General features: G+C 36.4%; 1 protein-coding gene across 1 annotated transcript in view; it reads right to left on the bottom strand.

Annotated features, from left to right (window-relative positions):
- LOC113519148 (cell adhesion molecule Dscam2-like) overlaps positions 1 to 22,033 on the bottom strand; it is a 271,730-nt gene that overhangs the window by 131,785 nt on the left and 117,912 nt on the right. The window contains exon 3 of the mRNA XM_052894222.1: positions 13,549 to 13,717. Within this exon, the coding sequence (XP_052750182.1) occupies positions 13,549 to 13,717 (169 nt within the window). The remainder of the gene's footprint in view (positions 1 to 13,548; positions 13,718 to 22,033) is intronic.

Below are 22,033 nucleotides of genomic sequence, written 5' to 3'. Positions count from 1 at the left end.
TATTAATAAAAAATAAACAAATAACAACATTATTTAACTTTATATCGTTGTAAGTAGTAATTTATTTAAGTAAAATAATTTTTTTCCAAATTAAACTATTTCCAACATGATTTAAAGGAATGTGGTAAGACAGACATATAACGCCGATCTCAAATAGATATGAGAAAAGGAAGAGAAGAAGTAAAGTTTGATCTGGAATAACAAATTACAATGAAACTTTCATAATGAATTAAAACTATTTGATTCTAGGCCTAACATCGTATTTATCACTAATAAAATTACAATTGAAGTATCTTCCAATATAACAAATATTAAAAAATAACTCGCTTAGTGCCTTTTTAAAAACTCTTAGAATAAATACACGGCTATCGAGCATCGACAGTATCACGCTATTCGCTTGCCCTTCCCGTCATACGCGATTCCGTTTTACTTTCACATACATAATTTATCAATCATTTACCAAAAGGTTCCTTTGTGAAATCCTACATCGTTATACACCGATTTAGGATTTCACACCGTCAAATTGTTTCATGGATAATGAAAATTGCGCTCAGTAAATTTTACACGATTTGATTGCGTTCAGCAACGCATTGTGATGTATGGTGAAGGTGTTTATGAATCATTGAAGTATACCTTTGTGTTCATTATTAATGATCAAGTCTGTTATCTCCCATTTCTAAGGGATTTTCGGAAAATCCCTTCTTAGTTCGTGCTTAAAAGGAAACCCATATTACAGTTTCACGTTTCTGAACCATGCAGTTTTAATCGTGCATTGGTATGTTAATCACTTTTATTGAAAGTTTATAATTTTTTAATGTTATTAATCCTAACTCAAAAATTCCATTATTATAGTAATATTTGAAGCTCTCTTATGTATTCACACATATTTTCTTAATTTAGTTTTTTAGTTTACATAGTTGATTTTTTTAAAAACAGCAACAGCTGAGTTTCTCGCCCGTTTTTGGCTGAAATTGCGTTCCGAATGGGCGGTAATGAAAAGAATGACTATTCAAAAATGCTTAAAAGTTTACTTCAATAAAAGTATTTTTTATTTTTTATCGTTTGCATTATTAAAATGCTCCTTCAATTGGGATTTGGCTTGCACTGGATTCTGCCTACCTTGCAATGGACTACAATGGACAAAGCCTAGCCGAAATGATTCTTAGCTACTCTGAATATATTTCTTTTTATACATAATACTTATATTATTACTCATATGTGTTTATTATTTGTTTGTATCGAGAGAAGCTTATAGTTACAATAACTTAATAATTAAATATATATAACAATAGTAAGCCAATTAAAAGCTACCACATATTATTAACGAAAATTGATATTAGGTATAGTCTAAACAATGAATAGGCAAATACATTATTCACCATATTTGCCAGAGGGAGACTTCGCACAAAAGTCGATTGCTTGGGTACCTCTGTCCCATTCGTGTTTCTACCATGAAGCGTTGTGTTTGCATGGCTGTGTTTCGGTTTGAAGGATGGGATATGGCGTGAATTTACTGGGTACAGGGGAATAACACCTGAGTCCTCAGGAATGGCAACGCATGGGGGGTATCATGGGCGAAACAGTATACTCTGTTATGTCCATGATACTGCTCATGTCTATAGGCGATGGTTACCACTTTCCATCAGGTGGGCCGTCAGCTTGTTTGCCATTCTAAGTTGTATAAAAAAAAATTCAAAACATTGAGTGAATAATTTGTGACGATTTTTCTTAAATAACTGGTGTTACTATTAAAGACAGTAGAAACAGTTTCTTCTATACTGGGTGTCAACCAGTGGAATATTAACAAGTCTGAATATTATCTAATGTATTAGTGTATGGCCATGTGGTCCCGGCATAGAATGGACCACTACCCCTTCCTTTCCCGAGGGTGCCGTAAGAGGCGATTAAGATAGGACGAAGGATGAACGGCAGCGTCTCTCTTAAAACATCTCCAACGCCTAACTGCAGTTGCCAAACCGCTTGCCAAGCATGGCAACTACTGGCAAGACCCCCAAGGGGAAGGCTTATGTTCAATAGTGGACCGTTAAACGCTGATATAATTATATTAGTGTAATTTTATCATGATGTGCCCATCATGATTTGATTTCACCCTCACTTATCGTCCATACGTAAGTACATAAACTTTCTCTTTGACCAATTCCTAAACAGCTGTCACTCTCTAATTTTTGATCCGCCTTTTAACCGATTAAATCATTAAGAGCATCTATTAGCACAACAGTTAAACAAACACCTAACTCCATTAATTCTGGCTAACTTTGACAGCATCTGAACTTAAGTATTGCTCCCAAATGAGTATAGTTGAGGAGTAACGACCATCAGCACACGCTTTAAGTTTAACCCTGGAATGTATAGCTCGTTAATCTTGACTGACCCTTCCGCGTCATTGGACGGTAATGTTCGCCGTCGCTCGCGGCCGTTCAACTATGTTACACTCATATGGAAGCATTGAATTGTGAAAATTGCTTGATGGATGAAGTTTTAACGGTACACTTGGCTATTCTATAAAGAGTAACGCTATATTTATCGGGTTGTCATTTTTAGCGTATTTTATTTCCAGAATATCTTGAGTTATATAAGCAACGAACATCTGCTGGCACCGTCCAGAATACTCAGACCCAAGTTGATTCAGAAAAGTTTGTTTCCTGAATTAGTAAAAATTAAACCCGGTATCTCTATTACAGAGTACAAAGGCATACCTTAGTCTTCAGGAATAGCATGAAAGTGTGGCGTCTGTAAATAAATAATGTAAATATTCATCTCATAGCCACTTGTCAACATCATTACTTTCTTTTCCATCAAGTAGGTTAATTCAATTGTATATAGATATTTCACCTCTTTCTATCTTTCGCACTGGACATACAGACATGACAGCGACGTTTACTTCTCACATTCATTTCTGCTGTCATTCTCTCATTATATAAAAATCAATAATATAATCAAGTTAGTTGTTACTTATTTCCTCCAAACAACTACATTGGTGACCTACCGACCGCAACACGGATCATAAAAAATGGAACAACAGACTAGCGGAACCGACACATACCGAGTAGGCGTCAAGATTCCACCATTCTGGCCTGAAGAACCGGAGGTATGGTTTGCGCAAATTGAAGGTCAATTTATTTTGTCAAACATTACGGCCGACAATACAAAATTTTATTACGTGATCAGGCTCAAGATCCTGAACTACAAGATCTCCTCAAAAAAGGTTCAGCACTTGTCTTGGAAAAGGTTGACGGAAATATATATTGCGACATTTCGACGGAATATCCACGACCATATTTGACACCAGCATTTCGACGACTGGCATTCGAAAAGTTGCATAATCTCAGTCATCCTGGAGCAGCAGCATCAGCCAAACTAATTGCTCATAGATATGTATGGCCTGGTATACAACGTGACTGCAGAACGTGGGCTCAACAATGCACAGATTGCCAACGCAACAAAGTCACCCGTCATTCATTGTCACCTTTCACCACATTTCCCATTCCATCTGAACGCTTTTCTCATGTCCATCTCGACATAATTGGTCCTCTGCCACATTCATCTGGTTACAGGTACTGCCTCACTGCCATCGATAGGTTCACTCGTTGGCCTGAAGCTTACCCACTGGTGGACATCACGGCCGAATCCTGTGCGAGCGCTTTCATGTCTGGCTGGGTGGCCCGCTTTGGTTGTCCTCACTCCATAACTACAGATCGGGGTCAACAGTTCTAGTCCCGCCTCTTCCAGAGTATCTCACAACTAATAGGTGCCAAACACAATCCCACCACCGCTTACCATCCGCAGTGCAATGGCATGGTGGAGAGACTGCACCGGCAACTCAAAGCAGCTATCATGTGCCACAATAACCCGCAGTGGACTGAAGTATTGCCGCTGGTTTTATTGGGTATCAGGAGTGCCTGGAAGGAAGACCTGAAGACCTCAGCAGCAGAGCTTGTCTTCGGCGAGACGCTTCGATTGCCTGGCCAGTTCTTCACTCCAGCTGCTAACACCATATATGATCCCACAGACTTCGTTGCTCGCCTACGTCGACATATGGCCAAGTTGACACCAACACCTGCATCGTGCCACAGTAAGCCGACATTTTACTTACCCAAAGATCTCGCCAATGCAGAATATGTTTTCTTGCGCCGAGGTCATCTCAAGAAAGCCCTTGAATCACCCTACACGGGGCCACATAAAGTTCTGGAAAGAGAATCAAAAACATTCAAAATCGACGTTCAAGGAAAAGAGCTTACCGTCACAATAGATCGCTTGAAACCGGCGTATATGGCATGGGACAACAATAACACCAGCCCAGAAGCATCCACATCACCGTTGCTCCCGCACACTTTAGTAGAGAGGCCACCTGAAAGAAACACACGCAGCGGCAGAACAGTTCGGTTCCCGAACTACTATCGCCCGTGAAACGGTCTCGGCAGGGGAGTGTTGTGGCGTCTGTAAATAAATAATGTAAATATTCATCTCATAGCCACTTGTCAACATCATTACTTTCTTTTCCATCAAGTAGGTTAATTCAATTGTATATAGATATTTCACCTCTTTCTATCTTTCGCACTGGACATACAGACATGACAGCGACGTTTACTTCTCACATTCATTTCTGCTGTCATTCTCTCATTATATAAAAATCAATAATATAATCAAGTTAGTTGTTACTTATTTCCTCCAAACAACTACAAAAGCATGAAAGATACCATGGGAGACATAAAATACTCTATTATGTCCATAATACTGTTCATGTTTATACGTCAGGTTGTTTGCCATTATATGTCATTTTGTGTTTTGATCAGGTACGGCTTTCGAAACTATCCTCGTTTGGGTTGCCTGCAAAATTGTGCATTTGAGTTGCCAGTTTTCTCAAGGATCGTAACATTAAGGTCGTAGTCGACGAAACAGGTTCTGATTTAAAACCTTTGAATGCTGGTGTCCCGCAAGAATGTGTACTATCTCCGACCCTGTTCCTTCTGCATATCAATGATATATCAGAGATCAATAATATTCATTGCTATGCAGACGACAGTACAGGAGATGCATTATATACCGGTCATGCAAAGATTTCGCGAGCACAAACTGATGAGCTCCGGAACAGACTTGTGTCTGAAATCGAAACTTCACTCGATCAAGTTTCAACTTAGCCAATTTAACCTTAAGAAGACACAAGTCTGCGCGTTCACCGCAAAAAAGTCGCCGTTTGTCGTATCTCCTCACTTTCAGGCCACTTCCTTTGATAATAATTCGAATCTAGGAGAAGCTTCTTGAACGATCCGTTTAGAAGTTATGAAGGTGCATAACAGTAATAAATCCTCACAAACTGTAATTCTACTGTCATATCTCACCATTCAAACAGGAACACAGCTATACAAGTGTAGCTACTTCACATCAGAAACATGACTCAGATAGAAGTATCCAAGCAAACAACTTACGTCCAGAGTCTTTATCTAGTAAAATGAGGTGATCTTTCCTTAATGTAATTTCATTTCTCGGCATGGATGTAGATAAAGTCGATGTACATCTTCAATTGTTTACTTTACTAATCGAAATCCAATTACAGCTGTTAGCATAGGATTTCAGTTTTCTTAGTAGATTACCGTATGTGTTAGAGAGCAGTGAATGAGTAAGTCGGTCAAGGAGCTCCTTGAGCAACTAGGATATTGTGAAGAGCGTCCAAATTAAGAGTGGGTAGGTAGAGATATCTTAAATGTTCGTGTTTGTTTATCGATTGGGGATAAGTACTCGTATATTGAGGCAAAGGAACATGTCTAACGTTAACTAATCCACTATTATTATAAATGTGAGTAACTGTTGAGATATTTGAACGTTTATATTCTTAGATGACTTAATTAACCATGGTTAGCGATATAACATCCTTGGGGACTATTAGTAATGGAATTTAGTAGCCTAATAGTAGCTAGCAATACACCCTGTCAGGTCGATCTCCTCGCGGTTCCCCCTGGAAACTATCATTCCTAGTTCCAAATGAATTCATTACGATGGGCTAATTGACCTGCTTTTCATTCTCACCTATTATTCCTCACTGGTGCCCCGCCAGCGTGTACCGTTAGCGCAGGCCGGATTACCGTTCCATTATCATGCATTTAAAAAAAATACCTCAAAAAATCAGGTAGAATCTGAACTTCCGTACAAACTATCATCCCCTATTTCAACCTATTAGGGGTGAATTCTTTAAAAACCAATAAATATATTGATTTATATATATCATACATCTATTATTTTATTTCTTTCGCAGTTACATAACTAGACAATTTAATTTAATATTTTCATACAATTAAATTGTTCTCATGCATAATGTAAATGTACGTTGTCCAACAATAACCGTCCGCATGATATTTAGCACTGTTCAGTATAACTCAACAAACTTGCATACTATTTGTACGTGTATTGTGCTCCAGGGGCGCATTTACATCCCTTTGTGGAGGGGGCAGAGTTGATCACGCGAATCAAGCGTAAATCTACCGCACTCTGACCTAAATTGGCTACATCCTACGTATTTTATCGTATTATCCGCTTAATACGAATTATGTAACGTCTATTTAAAATTATAATTATTAGAGATACGATTACATATAATATTAGTTAATTAATCAAATATTTTGTTTATGCCTATACCTTCGAGTGAGAGGTTTTTTTTATGCAACTTAGAATGACAAACAAGCTGACGGCCCATCTGATGGAAAATGGTAACCGTCGCCTATAGGCAGCGTTCGGAACTACGTTACATCTTTTCATCCAAAACACCTTAAAGTTTGAAGACGAAGGTGTTTAACCACTGCGTGTTGCCAGTGATGACTTATGGTACCGAAACATGGTCCTACAAGATGGCCCGTATATAAAAGCTTCAAATTACTCAGCGGGCTACGAACAGAGCTATGCTTAGAGCCTCTTTGCGTGATAGAATCCGAAACAAGGATATCCGCAAAAGATCCAAAGTAACATAGCCTGAAGGATATGCAAGCTGAAGTGGCAATGGGCTGGTCATATAGCTTGAAGACAACTGATGGGGTAGAAAGGTTCTTGAGTGGCGATCCCGTACGGGCAAATTCAGTGTAGGATAATCCCGCACTAGATGGAGTGGCGGCCGTGCATTTCAGGGAGTCAGGGTATGCAGGTGACTCAGGAGCGTTCCATATGACAGTCTATGGGGAGGCTTATATGCAACAGTGGAAGAAACTTTGAATAGTAATCAAACTAACGGTCTACCTGTTTTTTTGATGAGTGAAAATGGTATGGTAACCCTGCCTGCGCTAACGGGATACGCTGGCGGAGCACCAGTGAAGGGTGATAGATGAGAATGAAAACAGGCCAGTTAGCCCAGAGGGAGACTTTGTACAAAAGTTGATTGCTGGGGTACCTCTGTCCCATTCGTTTTTCAACCATGAAACAGTTGTGTTTGCATGGCTGTGTTTCGGTTTGAAGGGTGGGATATGGCGTGAATTTACTGGGTACAGAGGAATAATACCTGAATTCTCAGGAATGACAACGCATGGGGGGGTGTCATGGGCGAGACAGTGTACTCTGTTATGTCCATGTTGCTGCTCTTGTCTATGGGCGACGGTTACCACTTTCCATCAGGTGGGCTGACGGCTTCTTTGCCATTCTAATTTGTCTAAAAAAAAAAAGCCCATCATGATGAATTCATCAGAAATTAACCACGATAGTTTCCAGGGGGAACGGCGAGGAGGTCGACCTGGTTGGGTATGTTGCTAGCAATGGGATTCTCAGTCTCCATTACTAACAATCCCTTTCCCCCCACGGTCTACCTGTTGGAAAGTAATAACCGTCCCCTGTAAATACAAATTGCCGTGTGGTCCCGATATAGAATAGGCCGCCTGTTTCATGCTCGTGGGTGTCGTAAGAAGTGACTAAGGCAATTTAATGGTCAAGGAATGGGCAGTAGCGTCTCTCTTAAAACATCAAAGCCTAACTGCAGTTGCTAATCCTCCCCGACCTTCTATTGGTGGGGGGGGGGGGATCTATCAGCAGTGGACAATAAGAAATGATGATGGTGATGATGACCATGAATAGCAATGCTGTTACACACATCAAGACAATGCCAATTTCGATAAAGTTTAACCCTTCTTTGCATAATGGTGGAAATTTTCAAATAAGTTTACAACTGACGGAGTTATGAGATAGCAAAATAAAAAAAAATACAATAGGTTATATACATACATACATAAATATTTTAAATAGTTACTTCATTTTGTACAAAATTTTTCTTGTACCATTTGTTTATTATTTGTAATAAAACGATATTGTAACATTTTGTAACAGAAAAAAAAATCTTTTACACTGTCTAAAAATCGTCCCTCGTATTTATTTCCGTATCCAACAAAGAATCCAAAATGGCAACAAAAGAAGATTCTATCTCGTCTTATCACGAAAGAACGTCGGGACAAAAATTAATTGGTTTGTATGGCGGCCTTTGGAGAGATAAAAGCATATCATTCATTCACTCGTCCAAGAGTAAGTGAGCGGCAAAAAAGAACGAATGGAAACAAAACTGGCCTGACGGACATTAATCTTAATAACAGGGCCGGATTAAGGGAAGTTTTTATTGTGCTGGCGAGAATCATGAAAAGGCGATTAAAAATAAATAAACAGGATATTATAATTTTTAATTTTAATTTTTTAATTAAGATATTTAAGCTTCGTATAAAAAACTTAGACGTGTATGATAGAAGCATTTGTTCAACTTTGGTTAGTTTATAATAATAGAAAATTAGTACTTGAGACCTTATCGAAATGAGTGCGTAACAAACGATTGAATTGAATTAAATTAAAAAAATATATAGGTAATATATATAATTTTCAAGTATCAATACTATTTCTCTTTCCTGAAAGACGGCTCATAATTCGATTTTGCTCTACATAAATGTGATTGCTATAGGATATCTTCATAAATAATAATAAACCAATTAATAAATTATTACTTAACAATTTCTGTCGTTATTAGGATATATTCCCGCGTTATATATATATATATATATATATATATATATATATATATATATATATATATAATCATATATATATAATATATAGAATCATAAAAAAAACTACTATCGATGTATAGATAGATAGATATCAATAATTGTAATTTAATATGTATTTGTTATTTTGAATAATTTATTAAATAAAGTCTACTTTAATTACCTACAACGCTTCATTCCTCTTTCAATCATAATTACATCCTAACACACTTATAGTGTTAGCTATTTTTGATTGAATTTGAAAAACTATTTTCTAGAAATAATGTATATGGCAAAACAATGTTTTGCAGGGTCAGCTAGTGTGTATATATATATATATATATATATATATATATATATATATATATATATATATATATATATATATATATATATATATATATAACCCTTAGTTCAACACTGTCACTATCACGCCACCGGATTACGAATGGTAAGCAAAATCTTTGATTACTCCAACATATAGACGCCTACATTATACGACTAATAATAATGACCAAATCAAAGTATTCTAGGTTTCTAGGTATTAATACCATTATCTTATTATGTTAAAATTATAAATATATAAATTGTAACTAAACTCAGGTGTACATGGGAAATGTTTAAGAAAATGTAATATTAGGTGTAAGTGTTACTAAGACATCTCTCTTATAATGAAGAGTTATCTTTTGTTTTTACACAACTTAGAATGGCAAACAAGCTGACGGCCCACCTGATGGAAAGTGATAACCGTCGCCTATAGACATGAGCAGTACCATGGACATAACAGAGTATACTGTTTCGCCCATGATACCTCCCATGCGTTGCCATTCCTGAGGACTCAGGTGTTATTCCTCGGTTCCCTGTAAATTCACGCCATATCCCAACGTTCAAACTGAAACACAGCCATGCAAACAACAGCATTATCTTTTGTCCAGCTCCAGCCAGCTCCATCCCAGGCCATGTTTTTGGCCTCCCTATACGACATGATACCCAGTGTTTCCTTTATCTGTCCCACGTACATATTCTTCGGTCTTCCCCGTCCTCTTTTGCCCTCTATTTGTTCTTCTACTGTACTCTTTAGAAAATCGTCATGTTGTATATATATAGGTGGCACAGCATTTTATATCATAATAAGACATATAGAAGAACCGATGGGGAAGATAATTTCTTGGCAAACGTAACGTAGGATGATCCCCCACTAGATGGAGTGACGACCTCATATGCATTGCAGGGAGTCAGTGGATACAGGTGGCTCAGGACCATTCTTTATGGCAGTCCATGGGGGAGCCATGTCTCGAGTAGTGGACGGATAATGGCTGAAATGGTGATGATGATGGTGCACTAATCCAGTTCCATTAGTCAGTTTGACTTTTTATATATTTTGTTAATCTTATTTGGACGAATTTTAATAATTGGGGACGTTAACTCCTTTTTACCTTTATTACTTATTATATATATATATATATATATATATATATATATATATATATATATATATATATATATATATATATATATATATATATATATATATATATATATATATATATATATAACACAGTATGCTGCCGGCCTTCTAAAAAGAAGTATGATCTTTTCTTGAAGCTTACGATCGGTATATAATTATTATTTGAATTTATTAGACAATCGTATCATTTAAACCTATTAATTAATAGTTACAATACGGCAGATCGTTGATTAACTGTAAAGCGTACATGCAAATAACTATATCAATATCACGGCTTCATTGCAATATTCAAATTTTATTACGACTCAATATTTGTATACAAACAACACAGCTGATAAAACACAAACAGTTGGTTATTGGATGTTTTATTTACACGGATACGAGCTGTAATTGGAAAAAAAAATCTTACATCATATACGTGTATATATATATATATATATATATATATATATATATATATATATATGTCATATATTAAGAGAATGTTACTTCATTCATTCTTCATTCATACTTCATGGTTGAAATAATAAAGAATAGAGTGGCCAAATGCTAGGCCACCTTATACGACATGACGATTTTTTTAAGAGCATAGTAGAAGGAAAGATAGAGGGCAAAAGAGGAAGAGGAAGACCGAGGAATAAATACATGGGACAGATAAAGGAGACACTAGGCGTCATGTCGTACAGGGAGATAAAGGATATGGCCTGGGATAGAGCTGGCTGGAGGAAGATGCATGAATTAGTTGCACCGACAAGAGGAAACTCTTAAATAAAAAGAAGATTAAGAAAATATATCAATATTGATATGTAAAATAACATTAGAATTATAGGAATTGTAACTAAATAATATGATGCTACCCACATTTAACAATGTTGCACCAAAAGTAAATTGAACATTGCAAATGAGTGTATTTATGTTTTAGATTGTACCGTCTTATGTTAAGTCAAAGGAAGTTTTTAACTAACCACTGAGATACAGGATCAGCCTAGTTCGGTGGCTAGTATATGTAACTAGGTGTGAATTGTTATTAAATAAAGAATTATCAAAAGAATAGAGTATTGGAAAATATTAATTGAAATATTAATATTGAATATGACGATCTGGTCCCGGCATAGAATAGGCCTCCCCTTCCTTTCCCGTGGGTGTCGTAAGAACCGACTAAGGGAAAGCGAGGGATGGGCAGCAGCGTCCCTCTTTAAACATCTATAAAGCCTGACTTGGACTGCCAGTCCGTCTGCCGAGCTTGACAACTACTGGCAAAACCCCCCAGGAGGGAGGCTTTTGTTCGGCAATGGATAATTAAAGGCTGATATGTCGATGATAATTGTATATGGTTTTAAACCTTTAAAGAAGGGGGGAGGGATTGTTAATAATAGAGACTAAGGACCCCATTGCTAGCAATATACCAAAACAGGTCGACCTCCACGTAGTCCCCCCTGGAAACCATCGTGCTGAATTCCAAGTGTATTCAACACGATGGGCTAACTGACCTGCCTTTTTATCCTCACCTATCATCCCTTACTGGTGCCCCGCCAGCGTATACCGATAGCACAGACAGGGATACTATTCCATCATCACCCATTAAAAAAACCGCTGGTGTTGTGGGTGATCATGGGCATAGTCACTTGCATGCTAGTTTGCCACCTGTGTTGTAAAAAAAATTGTAAGAAATACAAAAGAAAGCGTTGGAAAACGTAATCTTCTTATATCTCGCTATTGCAGCTGTGTTACAATCTTTACTGTTTAATAAAAAAATGAATCAGTAAATACAGTCGTCTTTATAAATATATTAACTAGCTTTTAGCCGCGACTTTGTCCGCGTAATCGGAATATATTCATTGAGTGAGATAATAAGTCTCTCATGTGGAATGAAGAAGGCTCCATCCTATTTTTTTTTATACAACTTAGAATGGCAAACAAGCTGACGGCCCACCTGATGGAAAGTGGTAACCGTCGCCTATAGACATGAACAGTACCATGGACATAACAGAGTGTACCTTTTCGCCCATGATAATGTGCCATTATGTACTATATATCAAATTTAATAGTGATTAATTAACTGCATGAACCTCTTATCGGAGGATGGAGGTTAAAACGGTTCAACATAGCGATCTTTACCTCATTCACAGTATCCTGAAAAGATATTTTGTGCTCATTACGAACTACTGTTTTAGAATTTTTAACCAGGAGATTCGGCATCTTTCTGATCGTTAGCAAACTTCTAAGTGAATACAAATATACAAACTCACTTTCACATTTATAATACTAGCTGTATGCTGCGGCCCTATCCTCTTGTACCAGTACATACAGTATTCTGTATACTAAGTTACAATATAATCTATTCCTATACCAAATTTCATGCAAATCCGTACAGTAGTTTTTGCGTGAAAGTGTAACAAAGTTCTGTGTAACAAAACCACCCATCCACTGTTAAAAATATTCACATTTATTATATTAATAGAACTGCTAAGGATCATAGATTCCATTGTACTTTGAAAAGCAAAATAACAATATTTGAAGCTAGAATTAATGCGCCACTTTAACTTAAATAAATTTAATGTTTATTTATTTTATTTATTTATTTAAGGCAAACAAACAGCTAAAATAATACATAATTATATACTTAAATAGTAATTTGGTAACCACTAGAATTTGCACAAAATAAAATATAAGTATACGAAATACAAAATTAGACAATACTAAATTAAACAAAATTAAACAAATATAAACAAAATCAAACAAACAAATACTATTGAAAACTACAGCAACATTGTCAATAATTCAATCTACTCGTATGTTAGCTGCACTTAAACCAGAATTTTTTGAACATCTCTGTAAATTTTTGATGCCTATTAATTCTTTTCTTTCCGTGTTTAGGGAAAGTAGATAAAGTTTTGTTTGCGAAATCAGTTCAGACTACGATAGGACTGATATACCTGAAGAAGGTAAAAGCCCTTACAATAATAAAAAAAAAGTCAAAGACCTTCGTGTACATCACCTAGATGCTCTTGCCAGCAGATAGCGCCACCTTCACACAACAGTAATAGTATTTTAATATTGACCTACCTAAGTCCTGGAATATCAGTCACCGGCACCCCGTCCTCTGTCATCCAAGATATGGTGGGGAGAGGGCTCCCGTGGGCTGCGCACGAGACCTTCGCACCGGAGCTGTTGGAGAAGGAAAGCCGCGGTGGTGGCTCCATGAGGAAGAGGAGTTGAGCGCTCGCGGGGGACACTGCAACAAAATAACAGTCATTTAATATGAATATCATTACTAGCTTTAACCTATGGTTTCGTCTGTGTTATTGAGGTAAAAAGTACGCTATGGTATATGTAAACTAAGTTTCATAATAATTTTGTGAAAGGAAGGAGGAAAGGAAAGTGTCAAAGTGGAAATTATTATTTTAAGCCTGCATGCGCGCCATTTTAAATGACGTCATCACTCAGCATTAGTGTCAGACTGGTCAAAACGCACTAAAATTTTAAATTTTTTCGTACCATTAATAAATTGAATATTTTATGAATATTATCTGAAAAAATGTAACGATGGAAAAAAAGATGGATGAATTTGATACACAAGAAGGTTACCTTAAGAAGATTACCCTAAATTACCACTTAAGATACTGTATATACTATTTTACGCGGGTAAGGTTACGGGATACAGTTAGTTTCATATAATTATTTGTCATACAAACTCCTTAAAGACTACTGTAAATTACTAAATTTCTTATTACAATATAAAAAGAAGAACTAAAAAGGTTTTTTTTTTTTGTATTAGTTGCGAGAGTATTCGAATGATCAAATAAATATGGCGACCGTATACTGTCAAACATTTTGACTTGGAGTTACACCAATGATTTCTCTCTTGTTCTTAGAGTTACACACCACTTCCTATAAAGAAGTACGTCAACATTTTCATTGTTATAATGCCTAGATACATTTTTTATTATATTTATTATGTAATCCACGTGGATGTAATCATTTAAAATAAACATGGTATTATTTTATTGTTCCCCTATTCCCCTTTGACCACAACAGGATATCAGTGTTTTGCTCTCAACAAGGGCGGAGCAATAAACAGAGTTGTAACCATTTTGCATTGTTATGGCACACGCACAAAAGGAAAAATTGTACTTGGCTTTATGATGCCTACGGTCACTTTCTACCATCGTACGGCTCGCCATCAACAGGGAGTTCACCCTCATACCTTACAGCCTAAATGGTCGCGTACAACGCGGTTTCAGTGATGTTTTCTCCCACGAACACTCAGGTTATGGAATGAGCTCCCTGCCGAGTTTTTTCCAAGAGACTACAGCATGGGGTTCTTCAAAAGGGGGGTAAAGAGGTTTCCTCAGGGTCGGCAATGCTTGTTTGCCACCTCAGTGGTATAAAAAAAATTGTTTTTTTTTAATAATTTATGTTATCTCGATTTTTATTTATATCTGTATATGTTACAATTTGTGTGCTGTAAGCAATGTAAATAAATTATCTATCTATCTTTTTCTTTAGGAAAATATAATAAATTTTATAAATATAGGACGCTGTGACAACAACTCCTCGTAAGTGTATCTCGTAAATACTCCCCGTGTTAACGGCTGATGGCAACGTAGCGAGGACAAAGTGTCCCGCGAGGAAGAGCAGCTCAGCCGGAAAATTTGGACTCAACTCCCTTAACAAATTAATGTATGGTGTGTACCGTCTACAGAGGAATTTACTAGCATTTGAACATTAACTTCCGCTCTATTTCAGATTTTTAGACGTGCTTCGTCCTTCAGTTCATTTGTGACTATTTTTATATTTACAACGCCATCTAGTACGACAGTCATACAACTCAACTATTACATATATATTTATATCATCATATCAGCCTTTAACTGTCCACTGCTGACATAAGCCTCCCCTAGAGAGTTTTGCCAGTAATTGTCACGCTTGGCAGGTGGATTGGCAACCGTAATTAGGCTTCGGAGATATTTTAATAGGGACCTATTCTAGTGACCTATTCTATGACGGGACCACACGGATCATATATATATATATGTATACATTAGTAACAACTATATGTTAAAATCTTTGTTATTGGAATAATTTGGAAGTAAACCTTCTATTAAAAGAAATTCAAAAATACTTCATTTACAGACATAAAGATAGGTTATATTTTATGAAATAAAAATATTGTAATTTTCATAAAAAAAAATGTAGATTTTTGTAATTTTTCTTAAGGAAAATTAAAATTCTTTTAACGATTCTTTCAATACATTTTTTCGTAATTATTTTGCTATGTATATTTCGTATTTGACGGGCAAATCAAAATATTTCATCACATTCCTCCAGTAAATATTTTCTTTTCCTTTTCTGCATTTTTGATTAAGCTTTCCAATAATTCAAGTATTTGAGGTATACTTATATATATATACATATATGTATCTTGTGAAATAAGTAGATAGACAGAGACTCTTTATTGTTTCCTCCAAAAGATTACAATAGTAAACTTATTATAGATATAAACAATTACAAGAAATAATCACAATGAGAAAACAATGGGCGACCTTATCGCTAAAAGCGATCTCTTCCAGGCAACCTTTGGATGGAGAGGAGTAGTTTTAAACAGTTTTATCGAAGGCGCAATGAAAATTTTATTCTTTTAAATACATATAGGTAAAGTAGGTTTACCAAAGGGAGACTTTGTACAAAAGTCGATTGTTTGGGTACCTCTGTCCCATTCGTGTTTCAAGCGTAAAGCAGTTGTGTTTGCATGGCTGTGTTTCGGTTTGAAGGGTGGGATATGGCGTGAATTTACTGGGTACAGAGGAATAACATCTGAGTACTCAGGAATGGCAACGCATGGGGAGTATCATGGGCGAAACAGTATACTCTGTTATATCCATGGTACTGCTCATGTCTATAGGCGACGATTACCACTTTACATCAGGTGGACCGTCAGCTTGTTTGCCATTTTAAGTTGTATAAAAAAAAAGGTACATATTTATGTCTTTATTCATATTATTATTATTATTATTTAAAATAGTTTTATTTTAATAATATAAATACATCACCTATCATCATCATCATCATATCAGCTGTTAGCTCTCCACTGTTGAACACATGCATACTCCTTCACCGTGGGGGGTTTGCCAGTGATTGCCACGCTTGGCAAGCGGGTTGGCAATACTATGTATGTTTTTTTTTAATGGATGATAATGGAATGGTAACCCCGCCTGCGCTATTGGTATACGCTGGCAGGGCATTAGTGAGGCATGATAGGTGAGGATGAAAGCAGGTCATTTAGCCCATCGTGACGAATTCAACAAGAATTGTTCACGATGGTTTCCAGAGGGAACCACGTGGAGGTCGACCTAATAAGTCATATTGCTAGCAATGGAGCTGTCAAACTCCATTGCTAACAATCCCTTTCCTCCTACTAAGTATGGTTAGGTTAGCATAGCTGTCAAATTATATCCTAAACTAGCGGCCCGTCCCGCCGTCGCACGGGTGAACATTTTTAACATTTCTCTTCACTGCTCTGCTCCTATTGATCGTAGCGTGATGATAAGTACACTATAACCTGCCCAGGAGTATGAAGAATAATTGTACCAAGTTTCGTTAAAATCCGTCGACTAGTTTTTGTTTCTATAATGAACATTCAGACAGACAGACAAAAATTTTACTGATTGCATTTTTGGCATCAGTATCGATCACTAATCACCGCCTGATAGTTATTTTGGAAATATATTTCATGTACAAAATTGACCTCTCTACAGATTTATTATAAGTATAGATTACGAGTATAACGGCAACAGTAGCTTATGTCTGTAGGAGGAAGTTATCGTTTTAAATTAGACGATCCGAATTAGATGAATCTTTTAAACCGACTTCATTAAAAAGATTTCTACCTCATAACTATGTGATATTAACAGATTTGGAAAATTAATCTTACACGACAAGGATACATTTACGAGTTATTCTTATTGAAATTTTATCAAAATCGGTTCAATAGTTTGATTTTTCAATTAGTTTTGCCGTTTTTTTTATACAACTTAGAATTTCAAACAAGCTGACGGCCCACCTGATGCAAAGTGGTAACCGTCACCTATAGACATGAGCAGTACCATGGACATAACAGAGTATACTGTTATGCCCATGATACCCCCCATTGCGTTGCCATTCCTGAGGACTCAGGTGTTCCTCTGTACCCAGTAAATTCACGCCATATCCCACCCTTCAAACCGAAACACAGCCATGCAAACACAACTGCTTCACGATAGAAACACGAATGGGACAGAGGTACGCAAGCAATCGACTTTTGTACAAAGTCTCTCTCTGGTCAGTAGTATATTGTTGAGCACAATTTCAAATTACTATAAAATTATAAATATATTAAAGCTGATATGAATAGTTTAGTATTCGTACACAGAACTCGTCGAGCTAATGTATTGCCTTCATACAAATCTATTTACTCAGTGTTACCAACTCAATATCACGTTTCTGAACTACATTAAATAAAATAAATTTAATTGGACTGACGTCTACTCGTGTGAATTTGTGTATGTGTGTGTGTATGCGTGCGCACGCACTCGTATGTGTACGTGCGTATATGTGTGTGTATGTCTATCCACGTGAATGTGCGCACACGCACGCTCGTGCCTATGTGTGAGTGTTTGTGTGTGTGTGTGTATGTGTGTGTCGCTTGTGCAGTTATTTCTATCTGAAAATAGGGTTTGCCTTTATTCATGCGATTGGACACGTCCTTTTCAAAAGCATTGCAACAACTGTGATATTATAATATATATATATATATATATATATATATATATATATATATATATATTAATAAGTATTAAAATAAACTTCTACATAATTCTCAAACAAACAAAACAGTAATAAAATATTAAAAATAAAATAGGTATTTGTTAATCCTTAGGACATTGGCGACAAGGGAACTAGAATTTAGCAGTTTTTAAATCTTTTTTGGACTCTTATTAACTTCTTTTTATTTTGCAAATATGGCACTGGATATGGTATAAGATCTAGACCTAATCTCGAAAGTGCCAACTTGGCAACACTACGTTCACCTTACCTTATTAAATTTCCACGAGAACTGTCGCTTTGTCAGCCGCATTAATTGTCGTAACTTGTTAAACAATTCAGAACGGAATGCTTTGATGCTCCAGCCCGTCCTATTGTTATTGGAGCTTTCTGAATTACATTACGTTGACATGTTTTGGAATTGTTTGTCACGTCGTGGCAGTAAATTGTTTGTTTTTATTTAAATAATTGGGTTTCATTGTGTGAAGAGTTGTTAATGATAGACAAATAGGAATTAATATAAACATGCTTACCAGGAAATAGACTTACTTAAAGTTAACACGAAGACAATATATATATGTATATATTCATTTGTGACTATTTTTATATTTACAACGCCATCTAGTATAACAGTCATACAACTCACCTAATACATATATACATATTATATATATTTATATCATCATATCAGCCTTTAACTGTCCACTGCTGAACATTAGCCTTCCTCTGAGGAGTTTTGCCAGTAGTTGCCAAACTTGGCAAGAGGATTGACAACCGCGGTTAGGTTGTGAATATGTTTTAAAAGGAACTCTGCTATTAATAATGGAAAAGAAATAAATATTATAATATTAATATACCTATGAATATATGTATACTCGCTTTATCGGTCCCGGCATAGAATAGGCCACTCCTTCCTTTCCCGTGGGTGTCGTAAGAGGCGATTAAAGAAGGGCAAAGAATGGGCAGCAGCGTCCCTCATAATCCTTCTTTGCATGATTTTTTTTATTGATGAAATAAATCAATGTGATATAATTTATGTTCAAAATTAAAGGAAAAATGGTTAAAAAAATAAATTCGATAGCTATGTTTTGTTTTTTTGCAATGGGCATTAAAAAAGTATCCAGACACGATCAACTTAAAATGAACTTGGTATTTTATATAATTTTTGGGCATTCAGTGTTATGATGGAAATTTCCACCATTATGCAAAGAAGAGCTAGAACATCTCCGAATCCTAACTGCGGTTGCCAATCCGCCCGCCAAGCGTGACAAGTACTAGAAAAACCCCAAAGGGGGAGGCTAGAATATTAAAGCGAGACATCAACCTACTCCCACGTGCACTACCCCGTATCGCTTCTTATCAACTGTATATAAACGCACATTCCTTCCATCAAATAACGACTTTAATATCCTGTATGAAGGAAGGAACTTAATAAAACGAAATTACACGCTCGAAGGCTTAGTGGAGCTTAAGCCAGAGCCACTCAAATTTACTGCGCCGTCTGTGAGACTATAAAAACAGCGTTTCGTAACGTTAGTAGCGCGTAAAACATGAATATACGCTAACGCCAAAATGCCAGGTGTTCAATAATATTTTATGGTGTATTAGAGGCGGTGAATTATGTGAAAGTTGCTTTAGATTCCTGCGCTATTGACACCATGATGTGTCAATTTAAATACCGTATGGTACATACACACATTTCCCACAGGAAAGGAAGGGGTGGCCCATTCTATATCCAGACGATATAGAATGGGCCACCCCTTCCTTTCCTGTGGGTGTCGTAAGAGGTGATTATAGGAACTTAATAGTCAGGGGATTGGGCAAAAGTCTCACTCTTAAAATATCATAAAAGTTTAGCTGCGGTTGCCAATCCACCTGTCAAGTATGGCAACTATTAGCAAAACAGTAGAGGCCGGGTGGGTGCATGTTCAGCAGTGGAGAGTTAACAGCCGATATAGTAATAATAATAATAAAAATGACAATTTATTCTGACTAATAAGAACGCTACCTTAGAAAATTATATAGACGAGTGATAGAAAACTATATAGACTCGATTGCTTGGGTACCTCTGTCCCATTAATGTTTCAACCGTGAAGTAGTTGTGTTTGCATGGCTGTATTTCGGTTTGAAGGGTGGGATATGGCGTGAATTTACAGGGTACAGAGGAATAACACCTGAGTCCTCAGGAATGGCATCGCAAGGGGGGTACCATGGGCGAAATAGTATACTCTGTTATGTCTGTGGTACTGCTCATGTCTATAGGCGACGGTTACCACTTTCCATTAGGTGGGCCGTCAGCTTGTTTGCCATTCTAAGTTGTATAAAAAAAGAACAACAATTAAACGGTTTTTAATATAGAAATAGAATAGAAATTTATTATTTGACATAGACACAACGTTACAAACACAAGATACAATGGGCCACACACTAGGCGAGCCTGTATCGTGGGCACCCGACAAAGATTATGTGACTGAAGGACAATATATCTAAACAATTTTTAGATAAACGCTTGGTAACGAACTAAATTATCGATTATTAAATCAATAATTAAAAGCAAATAAATTTACTACTAAATTTACTCTATTTTGTTCTTGAGATTTTCAAATACTTTCGTGCCTTTAATATTTAATATTTAAATAAATAAACATTTTAAATTAATGCAACAATGATTTAGTAACGTCAGCATTGCCATTAGTGTACTGATTTAGTTACTATACTTAATAATACTATAATTATGTTACTAGCAGATAGCTACGACACGTAGCATTCACGTAGCACTGACGTAGCACGTTCTACGAACATTTTTAGCTACTTTAAAAGCAGACTAAATTGTGGGCATATGCAATTTTATGATTCTTATGAATATGAATTAGCAAACGAAACCTTATACTAGTAACATTAGAGTTGCAGTTTGTTCAGCATGTAGATGCATTCAGCCTCAGATTCTGTCTCTTATTAAATGGATCGTATTTAAATAATAAGTATTATGTGTGGACATTACGTGCCAGATTTTCGGATTTTATTTCATAGTCAAACAGTGCAAGGATGCCTTTTTATTATATATAAGTTCCTCATAGAGTAAACAGAGAGAATAAAAGACAAAAAGTTTTTTTAATTTAATATTAAATTTTTTCTTAAATTTCTTAAAGAGAACTTTAATCGTAAAGCAGATGTGTTTGCATGACTGTGTTTCGGTATGAAGGATGGGATATGGCATGAATTTACTGGGTACAGAGGAATAACACCTGAGTCCTCAGGAATGGCAACGCAGAGGAGGTAACATGGGCGAAACAGTATACTATGTAATGTCCATGGTACTGCTCATGTCTATAGGCGACGGTTACCACTTTCCATCAGGTGGGCCGTCAGCTTGTTTGCCATTCTAAGTTGTAAAAAAAAATTATAGTTTCTAATACTTAAAAGACTTTAAATAAGAAATCAATTCTATAAATAGGTTATAAATAGTACTAAACAGTTGATAACATTAACATAACAAGATCAAAACTTATAAATACTCACAAACAAAATAGGATATAACATCTAATCTAAGGTAAGCATTATTACATTTTCAAGTTAAAAACCATTCGGACGCAAATGTCCCTTTGACCACTCATTAATCCCGTCCGGTCCTTGGGAATTTAATCAAGATTCTGGAAACTTGTTATGTCCGTCAAATGAATCAAATGTAATATGACGTGGTGGGGTCAGGGCGCCAGGGGCGGGGGGCGGGCGGGGGTCGACGTTCAAA

Source organism: Galleria mellonella, unplaced genomic scaffold (assembly GCF_026898425.1).
Source record: "Galleria mellonella isolate WM207_F2 unplaced genomic scaffold, CSIRO_AGI_GalMel_v1 utg200, whole genome shotgun sequence".
In the NCBI taxonomy this organism is placed as follows: domain Eukaryota; kingdom Metazoa; phylum Arthropoda; class Insecta; order Lepidoptera; family Pyralidae; genus Galleria; species Galleria mellonella.
Note: the sequence above shows the minus strand (reverse complement) of the source record. Positions and strands in the feature narration are given on the sequence as shown.